Below are 11,165 nucleotides of genomic sequence, written 5' to 3'. Positions count from 1 at the left end.
GAAAAACAAAAACCAAACCCCCAATACAGTTAAAAAATACATTTTTAAATCTTATCAAAATCTGTTTTCTGTTATGTTAACCACTGGCTAGTCAACATCCTTTCCTGGCTTTAAGGAGAGCAGCTGCCAAGAAATGGCCTTYAACTTGCTTACACTGCAGAGGCTTTTTTAGATACATTCCCCTGCAAGAGACAACTTCCAGCTGGATGCTATTTCATATTATTCCCATATGTAAAACATTTTAAAATACACAAGTTTCTTTAGCTTTAGGCAAAGTGCTAAAATACAAAGACCAAAGCTTCTCCTTTATTAAGAAGACAATATATTAGTTCTGCTCATCTCTGCTTTTGCTGAAACAAGGGAAGTTACAGCTCACCTCACATGTCCTTAACTATTATTCTCTATTGCACATTCAGGTTCTACCTTATTAGTCAGACATATTTTTTCCAGGAGAAACTCTCATCTGAACAGGAGTCTCATGTATTTAAACAAAAGCAGGGGTCTCCATCAGCACCCATCTCCTCTCACCCCTTTCTTGCTCATGGGGTAATGAATCTTCACAGGTCTTATAGTTCCATAATTATGGGTACAAGATGTGGGGCTTCCTCCTATTTTTAAACAGTGCCAGCTCACCTCAAAAGGTTAAAAAAAAAAAAAAAAAATCACATCTTATTGTATGCAACAGACTAATTAAAAGGCAATGTATCAGCATAACAGGCAATGTGCAACTCTGATAGTTCTGCTTATGGAAGAAATTATGCAGAGCCTCCTGGTGTCAGGCAGCAAGAACACATCATATCCCCAATATGCTGTAAAGGGATAGCTCAGCTCCTGGCAGCTCCTCTTGCAGGACAATTGAGTTTTCCAGATATTTAACACTGCTTTCCCTTGTGTCAGCAGTTCCTGTGAACAATCCATGCGTGCAAAGGGGACACACACTTTCCATCTCTCAAATGTAGTATACTTGAGGAAAGGCACACAAGTTTCAGTCTGTTTGTGCAGAGGATGAAACAATTAGCAGTCAGGATAGAACTGTAGGAAGGTCCCTCAGAGAGGATAAAACTGTAGAAACACCCCTCAGGCACATCCTTGTTCAGTCATTTTGTTTGCTAGAGTTGCATCTGTGGTACAGGAGTACTCAARGCTCTGGGCTCAGAAAGGGGCTACAGAAGCCTTCCAAATTCCAGAGGCATGAGATGGAGATACTTCCACATATCCAGTCAGATGAACRAAGCAAGCATCTAAAAGATTTCCTTTGACCTTGTTATCAAATAYACACCACAAGATTGCTGCATCTTAGCAGTCTGTGCTGACATCTCACAGAAACCAGAAGAGTTCTCAGTTGCATTTCCAGTTCTCCTTCTCATTAACATCTGAATGGATGTGTAGTGAATCCTTTGGGGAGAAAGAAGTAAAAAAAAATACAACAAATTTCTTTTGGGCCCACTTTTTATGCAAGAGGAGGATCAAAGAATCCCAACTTATCCTTTCAACCCAGAGGGCCAGAAAATGTTATATATCCCCCAACACTACAGTAAATATTTTGCCACCAAGAGCTGCCTGGCCACGTGCCCTCTCTGCAGTTTCATCTCTCCTGCCACTGCAAGTGTTGATCTTGCTCAGGAAGAAAAAGAAACTCCTTGGTGCCCACATCTCTCATCATTGTGTGGTTGCACAAGGCAGGCTTTGCTAGTGTGACATTTTTCTTTACCTGTGTTAGAAGCTGATGACGTCTCAGCTGTCTGTAGAACTGCAGCACAGCAGGATCAGCTCTCACTACTTTGGGGTCAAAATCCAGAACCCGGAGACCTGCAAGGCTTCGGGCTCGGGAGAGGGCTACATAAGCCTGTCCACTTTCAAAGACACGAGACAGGGAGATTTCCACACAGTCCAAAGACATGCCCTGTTGAAGGCACAGAGAAGTTTGTTACAGAGCAAATAAACAAGAATGTTGTGCTGTATCAACACTAACTTGCCCTAACAGACTGTCCAGTGTACCAACCTTGGTACAAGGTCTTGATTAAAACAAAAGGAAGTCTCGTTTGACTAGGTAACTGATTTAAATATGGGAATCAGTAGAAAGGAAGTTCCTAGCAAAGAGTAGGATCCACTACCTCCAGCAAGCCTCTTGTTGTGTGAAGGTCCATAAATCACACCTAAYCAACACAGCAGGGAAAGAAATCCTGCTGGTTTCACTCCTAGTAGTTGGATCAGGCACCATTCTGAAGCAGTCCTCAGGCAGACCTGAGACAGAGCTTGGGTAAGGCCTGGCCTGCCCTGTCTCATGAGCTGTCCCAGGGCCAGCAGAATTTACAGCATGGCCTGGTTTAAACAGTGGCATTGGAGCAAACTCACAGGTCTCCAAGACCAGTACTTATCAAGTCTTCTGGAAAGGAAGGAACTTTGAAATATTACAGTGTTAGGTTGAAAGTTATATTGAAAAAAATCCCATCACACACCACCAAAGAGCGAGTTCAGCCCAAAGAGCGAGTTCAGCCCAAAGAGCACAGCTGTGACTCCAACACCTTCCTCAGTTACACTGCAGAGCTCAGGGTCCCCTAAAGCTGCTGACTCTCAGGGAAACACTACCCYCATCAGCCCACAGTGGTAAATAATKCTGCTTTATAGTCCAGCACYRRCTCYGCAGATGGCRRTGCCCTTCTGGAAACCCCAGTAGTACTGACAGCCCATCTGTGACCCTACTGGCAAAGAGCACAAGCAGAAGAGATGCTCTCTCTCTGCAGCCAGAAACATTCTAGAGTTCTCCCTCAACAAGGGGCTTTCAGCTTTCTCTGTTTCACCAGCAATACAAGCTCATCCAGGAAATAAAGTTTATAATGGTGTAAAAGCCTACAAACAGCTGTATATACCCACCTGACTCTTGTGAATAGAAATGGCCCATGCCAATTTTAAAGGCAATTGCTGACGACTCAGATGAACTCCCGATGGTCCTTTGAAGACCCATTTCTCCATTTTTATGATCTGTGTGACCCCACAGAGAAACCTCACYTTAGGCAGCCCTGTAGGAATGGGAGCAGGAAAGAAATGGAGATGTRTTCATGACACTCAACAGCCAGGAAGTCAGCAGCTTAAGAACACCTTTTTTCTGCCTAAAATCAAACCTAAACCCACAGACATGCATGTCCTGAAATGATGTTTGACACCTACTAAAGCAGGAAAATTAAAGTCAGGTATTTCATSAGTTGAGATGCAGAGAAAAATACATTTTGCAGGTAACAGAACATTTTACTTTGAGAAAAACAAACAAAAATCCATCAAAACTTGCTTCAACAGAACAAACATGAAATTCAAATGAGCATACACATTTACATACAGAATACAGAAAAGAGAATACAAGAGGCCTACAGATAGCTACAGCTGATGCAATGCATGACATCACAGCTTGTGAGAGCCCCAAGCTGTCAGAGATCTCCCTGCTTTCCCTCAAATTATTACCAAGCTGTAAACAAAATTAAGAAGTCATCAGCCACCAATGACAAACTGTTTTGTTGTTTTCCCACTTCCATCAACAAAAGCTCAAAAGCCTTACTTACCCTTCTGTTCGCTTTCAAACCCTACAACAACRCCTCGTGCCCCATTCACCAGCCCTTGAGACACATCCAGATTCTTTGCTAACATCACCTACAGAGGAAAAGAAAAATCTTTAATGCAATGGTTCTACAGCCTGTTCAGCCACCTGCAGCTAAACTTCTTGCCAGAAAGCATAAGCACATCAGGCTGATTTGGCCAAATCATCCTATCCTGCCTATTGCAGCACCATCTCCGATTTGATTGAAATTATTTCACAGCCTTTTCTTCCTAGGAATCCCAACATAATTTTACAGCACTGAACATTTGAGCTATTTCTATCCACAGCTGTGAGCTCAGTTCCAGGGAGCAGTTTCCCCTTCCCCAGGCACCAACCAGCCTAGGCATTTGTAGATTCTGGGAATAACTAAGGAACAAGAYTTCAAGGCAAACAGTGCTATTACTAAGTACAAACCTGCATCCTTTCCACTCTGACAGCCCTGGCTCAGAGCAAGGTGCCCAGCCCTGCAAATATGGCAGGCTTGGAGAATTGCTGTAACTGGAGCTGAGACTGCAGGCAAGGACTGCTTGTGCTCTCTGCTACTGGAAAGCTTCTAAATTTGATTGGACATTTGATTTGACAGTCTGTCAAAGTCACAGCAATCACCACTGTCYCCAAGACTTGGACCTGTACTCAGTCTCTGTCTGGATAGGATTCGAAGCAGAAAAGATACACAGGCTGGGACAGAGTTTTCTGTTGGTCTGCGTAACCATTCTAGATGAAATTTGCCTTCTATATATTAATCTACTCTATATACTTCTCTGACAATCCTTTATTTTTCTTACACCATTTGATCTGGTCTATCACACATTTATGTACACACATTTACCTGAGCTCCAACCTTTAGCTCAACTCTACCACCCACAGGACACTGAGCATCGATTAACTTCACTAGCATTGGRTCACTGTCCAAAGCCTCAAACACGTGCTCTTCTCCTGTTAAGGAAACAAAGAAAGAAATTGCAGCCGTTAAACATATTCTACACAGTGTTTCAGGAGGTTCAGCATTTATTTCTAACAGTAATTTCTCTTTTATTATCCATTCTGCTCTGCTGCTAGGACATCTTCACACATCTTGTCACATCTATTAGGAGAGACCTCACTATTGCCTCTCTTCCCTATGTAACATCCAGAGCACAAAAAGGCACAGGAATAAAAGGTCAGCAGTAAATAAGAACTGAGCAGCCTGCATTTTGAGCAGTTGCACTCAAAACCAACACCACATCTCCAAAGCAGACTAAAGAAGAATCCAAGAGCCAGATAGAGAGGTAAAAATTGAAATAGCTCTTAATTCAAGTCATGGGTGGATAGAGCACAGCCTTTCTAAGATGCTATAGAAAGAAAAATCATGGGTGTGGAGGCAATAAATGATCCAACCTGCCTCACAAGTAATGAGCTTGCTGCCTGCTATGAACCAAATAGTGATATTGTGGATTTTTAGACAAAAAAACAGCTTTCCCCAGACAGCTCAGCTCCAACACACAGAGCCTAGACTGGTGCTGGCTGTGCATGACACAATGCCTGTTCCACCTGACACCCCAGTACCTCCACTTCACCCACACAGAGCTCAGCCCAAAGCCAGCAGTTTCCTCCACGGGRTTCACCTGGTAGCTGCTGCAAGCGTCTCTCATTGGTTATTTCTACATCATCTTTRTGGGTGCAGAGCCGTGTAGCCAGGATCCCATCACGCTCAGACCTGTGAGTAGCTGTCTGCATCAGCTGCCTGGTAACCTCCTCTGTGCACCTTGTAAGCAGGAAAAGGGAATTAGTCTTTCAAGTGAGCAGGAACAGCTTTGAGCAGCAGTAACCTCCACACAGCTTGATCAGTCTCTGCAAGCTGCAGGCTTCCAGAGAGGACAGAGAAAGATAACTGTATAAAGTCAGAGAGCAGAGCCAGTGTGTGCCCCAGCCCTGCCCTGGTCACTGCCAGCTCAGGATCCTTTGAATTAATTCACAGAAATTGCAGAGGGACCCTAAGAATTGTCCTTCCTTACCAGAGCAGCATATACAAAACCTGTCTATGTTAGCTGAAATATTTATAGCTTTTGCCCACAGCTACACTTTCCTAATAGAGCACAGGAAAGTGACAAACTGCTCTTTCCTCTGGTCCTTTAGTGGGGGGCAGAGATTATACAGAGAGATGAGTTTCTCCTCACCTGCCTAAACGGATTTCACTCARGAGAGAGACAAAGGTCTTGTCAGTCTGCCTCCGCACTTCAGTCAGCTCCATGTTTATGTGGATGCATTTCCTCCAGCTTTTTGCCTGGAAAAAATAATTCTCTTGTTAAGAAAGAGGCAGACTTGAAGCATGAGAATGAGTTTACAGACAGTTTTGTACCTGGAAGCAGAACTTGGTTTCTTCATTACCCTTGCAGACTGGGGGTAGCTGTAAGAAATCCCCACAGATAATCAGCTGAATTCCTCCAAAAGGCTCATCCCGTTTTCTGACTGTCCTGAAAGGGATGAAGAGAGGTTTTGAATGTCTTCCAGAACCTGGACATAGTCAGGTCCCAGAAGTTACTTCTTAATCTGTCAATATATTTAAACATAGATCACCTGCAGTGAAAGATGCTTATCCCTAGCTCGAATAATCAAGCAATGCTAATACAAGACATTAAATTTGCTTTGCTTACCTACCCCAGAGGTCATTACCACTCTTGGTTCCATAGTGGCTGTTACTACAGCTACTTCTATCTGCAAGAGAGACCTTCTGGGCACAGCTGCATATTCAGGACTGAGTTCTGTAGACAACACTTAGCTCKGGAGATGGAGAGAACCCAAACAGTGTCAGCTGTGAGTGAGCAGGTGGCATGACCAAGACCTATTTCATGGTAAAGACCTAACCAGTTGCTGATTTCATGCTTCCTTACAGTCCTCTACTAGCAGCTGCCTTGTATTCATTCACAAAACTAAAGAAAGGAAGCAGCCTGGAAGTTCAGAGAAATTAATTTCTGCTAGTTGTTTGAGTGGGCAATTGCTCACCTTGCCACTGCCTCCAGCTTGTCAAAGAACTTGCCATCCACCATTGAGACTTCATCAATAATTAAGTGCTGGCAGGCCAGCCAGTGCTGGCGCACCCCCGGCCTCTCTGCCAGCTGAATGCATTGTTCCAGCGGTGCCTTCCCAGAGCCAATCCCTGGCAGACGAGAAAAAGCAATGATATAGGATGCTTCTGGTTCTTTGGGAAGGGAGTGAGAAGTCCCAGCCCCTCGCTGTTGGGCAGGCCATCACCTGCAAAGGCGTGGAGAGTAGTGCCACCGATGTGACAAGCYGCCACTCCCGTGCTGGCTGTAGCGTAGGTGACGTTCGGAGGGAGGGAGCCTATGATCTTCTTCAGCAGGAACGACTTCCCAGTCCCTTCGAGGGAGAAGCAACAGGTCAATGGGCAGGATTTTCCCCGGGGKACCGATGAGAGCCCCGGGGCCCCTCACCTGCACAGCCGGTGAAGAAGATGCTCTTCCCGCTCCGCACGGCGCCCAGCACCGCCTCCTGCTCCGCCGAGAGCCTCGCCGGGGGCCGCCTCACGGCGCGGGGCACCTGCGGGACAGGCGGGGGTGCGCTGTAAGGGCAGGGCCATCACCCGAGACCGCCCCCTCGCCCGGCACTCACCTCTGCTGGCCGCTCCCCCCGCTCTTCGCCGGCGCGGCAGCGGCCGGGGCCGCACGGCAGGTCCCGCTCCTGCACCGGGCTGATCACGGAGAAGGACGGCGGCGGCCGGTCCAGCAGGCGGGGGCGGCGCGGAGCGGCCCGMGACTCGGCGGCCAGCTTGACCCGCAGGAGGCGGAGGAAGCGGCGCAGCKCGTCCGGGGGGCAGTCGGACAGCAGCACCTGGGCGCCGTCCGGCCCCACCCGCACCGCCGCCCGCCCCTCGCCCGCGAACCGCGTGAAGAGCCTCACGGCGTCACCGGCCAGCGAGAAGCTCAGCACCGTCGCCGCCGCGCCGCTGCCGCCGGCCACCCGCAGCACGGGCTGCCGCAGCTCGTTGCGGCCCAGCAGCACGGTCGCGTCCCGCATGAGGCGGCGGCGCGGGGCGCATCCCCCCGGCAGCGGCTGCTCCACGGCCGCCGTGCAGCGCAGCTCCGCCGCCTCCATCGCYCCGCCGGCCGTTCAAACGCTCCGCGTGCGCCGCCGCCAATCAGCGCCGGGGGCTTTAACTCTGCGGCCAATAGAAGGCGGGAGCGGAGGGGCGCGGGCCGGGCCAATCAGCGCCCCCACAGGCAGCACGCGCGCGTTGCCAMGGCCGCGGGACGCGCAGAGCCGCCCCGCCATGTCTGGCCGCCACAGCGATCGCGGTCCGCCCGACGCGCTGCTGAACCGCCTGCACACCGAGCGGGCCAACAAGGAGCGGAAATGGCAGTTGGTCTTCACGCAGTACACAGTGAACCCCCTGCACCCCGGTGAGGCCCCGCGGACATAGGGAACTGGCGYAAAGCCCCGGGGGCAAGAGCAGCCGTTATGGAGCCGGGGGTGGACAGCGGAGGCAGGGCCGCAGGGAAAAGCACTGCACTCAGGGAAAAGCAGCTGCACCCAACCATGGCAGCAGCGGCCAGTGAGGGGGTAAAGCTGGRAAGGGCAACTGGTGGTCCTTTCTTTTGCCTGAGGAGCCGGTCTGCACACTCAGAGACAGAAGGGAGACATAACCCATTGGYCCAGATGGCACCTTTAGTAACCCAYGGAGAAGTGAGGCAACTGTTTAGGATGTGGAATCCACAAATTATGTGTAAATACAGAGCCAAGATGGGGTAGAGGGCTGTCCCAAATGAGTGTGCTTGAGATCGCCCAAAAATCTAACCCAAACACCACACCACATTCCTTCAGCCTCTGGTCTGCTTTCTACCTGCCAATTSACAGTCTGTGCTAGCACAGGCACGTGATGTCAGTAGATTCTTCCAGGTCTAGGTTTTATAAAAAAACAACAAAGGAAAATGATTTCCTGACACTTGGCACTCTGGAGGCCACCCCTTGGGTGGGGTGGGACTGATGTGGTGAGCACTGGCAGCATCCTGCAGAGGGGCCTTTAACACAACGCACTCCCTTCCTAAGGAGTTGCCATTAATCAGTATTTCTAACTCATTTTCTTCTGTTCACATACAGTTCAATAATACATATTCTATACTTGGCTGTGATCCCAAATTCACATTAAAGCAATTCACCTGCCTCATTTCTTTCCAGTTCACATGGTCTCTAGGAAGCCAATGTCTTGGCATGAAAATATACAGGAGGCAACAGATGGTAAGAAGTCTCTGAAAAGCTCATGATAATTACATAAGAAAATTATTAATAAGTAAGATTTAATAATCCTAATGAGTCTAAAATTTCATGTATGTGAAACAACTCTGTGAACATGCAAGTTAAACTCATTCATGATTTTTATTTGTAGGCCAGGTTTTTTTCCACTTTAAGGTCCCTTCCCATTCCCCACTTTCCATTTTCAGCACAAGTTTGCATTAATGCAAATATGCTTTTTTTGTTTTTAATTAAAATATAGATATACTATAAAATACAAAAAATACATTATATTCATGCTACAAAATCTTGCTTCAGAATCTGAACCTCTCAGGGGAAAACAAAATACCTAGAAGCATGTTCTATGTGTACGTGTTGCCTGCCATTGCAGATTCTACCTAACTACCACATAGGTTAAACTGCTGAAAGGGCTGTCCAATCTTACTTTAGAGCACTGGTAACAAGAACCCTTATAGCAGCTGCTCCTTCATTTCTAACATGCTAATTTTGTCTAAAAACATTAATGGTCAAGTAAGGTTGGCCTGCTGTCTTCAAGGACTGGGAGGGCAGGARGCCAAACCAGGGAAAGTCTCCAGGTCTCAGGCAAATGAGAAAGYAGAGAGCTGTCACAGAGCACTGGGTTATACTAGATGTGATTGTAGGGAAAGTAAGATGCTGCAGCACAGTGAACAGGGATAACAGAATTAACAGGACAGTATTGTCAGGCAACTCTCAAAACTTCCTCAGGAAATATTCAAGTAGAAACGTCACCCTGCTTTCTCTGTAGTATCATTCACAGGAGCACAGAGGGTGCCTCTATCCTAGACCTTGTTAATGCTTGGACAGTGCTAAGATGTCCCATTCTAACACTTGTCCCCAGGTGACTGATTTTTAACACATTTCCTTTTATTTGTATTTGTATCTCTTAAAACAACAGATGAATTCCTGAATCTTCTTCACCGTGCAGTACARATACCAAGAATGAAATACTCAGAGCCACAAACTGAAAGCCAAGAAATTGGCTGGAACACAACACCTTTGGTGAGTAGGGTGCTTGAAGACTCAGCTCTTTACAGGATTCAGAGATGTTTAGCCCTTCACACTGAAAAATACTCATGCAGGAAAACAATCTGTGACAAATGTGGAAAACAAGAATTACTAGGAATGAGCAGGTAAAGAGTTTTAGAATTTACATCTAAGAAGACTCTTTACACTGGCACAGATTTGTGAACAGRAAAGCAGTACACATCCCCTGAGAAAGCTGAATGAAAAACATCTACAGTGACAGTCGCTCCCAAGCGCATTGCCAAATGCCACAGGTGTACTCAGGGCTGTTTATTAAAGCAGTCAGCCATGAGAAATGGTGTAGTGAGCAATGTGAAGTGACGTGCAGAAGTACTGTGAAAAGAAATGCGCTGCTYCACAGCATCTTTCAGACAAATTGCAAGCAGAACCAGAAAATTGATAATCATGTAAGTATACCCAAAGCAGATACACTAGGGAGGATTCATCTGGGGAAGTGTAAATAAACAGGAGGAAAAGAAATRTGATTAACAAGCTGAGATATCAATCATCTCTGACAAACAAACAGCTGTGATGATGACTGACTGTAGATTAGTGTTTCAAGAAACCCAAATTTTGGCCTGTGATAAAGAAAACTAAGATAAATAAGAAAATAAAACAGTCTTCAACTTTTCATATTACACATCAAGTAAACTAGTTATTCATGACAAAGRTAGAGACAGACATCCCAGCTGGGCTTTATGGTATTAAGGTACTGCAGGCAGGATTAGTCTGGCAGGGAAGAGGCAATTAAATTTGTGTGTAGGGAAGCAAGTACAATTTTTAGAGTCAGGACTCATGTTGGTTTTTTAATTCATTAAGTTTTTCTTTTTCATCAGGTTTRACTGTGACAAAGCAGTAAACAGTACAGTGGTACCCTACTCTTCTGTCATTTGGACATTTCTCAGCAGCACAACCCCGTGCATCACTCTCCCCAGGAGGGACTGCTATTTTAGTAAAAACACATGACTGTTTGTCATTTTTGTTTCCCAGGTTCCTGTGGACCGTAGTGATTGCAGATTATATTTCCCACGCCAGACAACTGAGATTACCAAGTATGGCTACCCTAARCCCCGGGGAGACAAGTCTAAGGACTAGGACAGGGGGAAAGCCACAGGTAGACTGTTAGTGACATGTGATATGTCAGGCCCTGGTTGTTATCATTTGAGTCTGGTAGATTTCTAGTAAGAGATAATAGAAAAAWAAGCAAATCTCAGTCTGTCCAGACTTGCAACCTGACAACAGTGACACAAATAAACCTATCTGTAAGTTTCTATATTCGTCTCAC

At 46.5% G+C, this 11,165-nt stretch overlaps 2 protein-coding genes across 3 annotated transcripts; one reads left to right on the top strand and one right to left on the bottom strand.

The window, feature by feature from the left end:
- Positions 1 to 12: 12 nt before the first annotated feature.
- Positions 13 to 7,681, bottom strand: PIF1 (PIF1 5'-to-3' DNA helicase). Its single transcript, XM_057363561.1, has 12 exons — positions 7,199 to 7,681; positions 7,021 to 7,126; positions 6,821 to 6,946; positions 6,572 to 6,725; positions 5,928 to 6,042; positions 5,746 to 5,852; positions 5,194 to 5,333; positions 4,419 to 4,525; positions 3,555 to 3,642; positions 2,875 to 3,020; positions 1,712 to 1,903; positions 13 to 1,395 (listed from the first exon to the last, which is right to left on the bottom strand). The coding sequence occupies exons 1-12, from the start codon at positions 7,679 to 7,681 to the stop codon at positions 1,339 to 1,341; spliced, it is 1,821 nt and encodes a 606-aa protein (XP_057219544.1). The 3' UTR covers positions 13 to 1,338.
- Positions 7,682 to 7,838: 157 nt separating this feature from the next.
- On the top strand, positions 7,839 to 11,161 carry CFAP144 (cilia and flagella associated protein 144). Of its 2 annotated transcripts, XM_057363559.1 has the most exons (4): positions 7,839 to 7,986; positions 8,762 to 8,821; positions 9,753 to 9,856; positions 10,871 to 11,158. In XM_057363559.1, exons 1-4 carry the CDS (start codon positions 7,857 to 7,859, stop codon positions 10,973 to 10,975), a joined length of 399 nt encoding a protein of 132 aa, XP_057219542.1. In that variant the 5' UTR covers positions 7,839 to 7,856; the 3' UTR covers positions 10,976 to 11,158. The 2 variants fall into 2 exon arrangements, with proteins under 2 accessions (XP_057219542.1, XP_057219543.1); XM_057363560.1 differs by lacking the exon at positions 8,762 to 8,821 and having other exon boundaries at positions 10,871 to 11,161.
- Positions 11,162 to 11,165: the final 4 nt, after the last annotated feature.

The sequence above is a fragment of the Malurus melanocephalus genome, unplaced genomic scaffold, assembly GCF_030028575.1.
Source record: "Malurus melanocephalus ecotype Western Australia unplaced genomic scaffold, MMel_1.1 scaffold_28, whole genome shotgun sequence".
NCBI lineage: Eukaryota > Metazoa > Chordata > Aves > Passeriformes > Maluridae > Malurus > Malurus melanocephalus.
The sequence above is the reverse complement of the archived record's forward strand: the minus strand, read 5'-3'. Positions and strand labels throughout refer to the sequence as shown.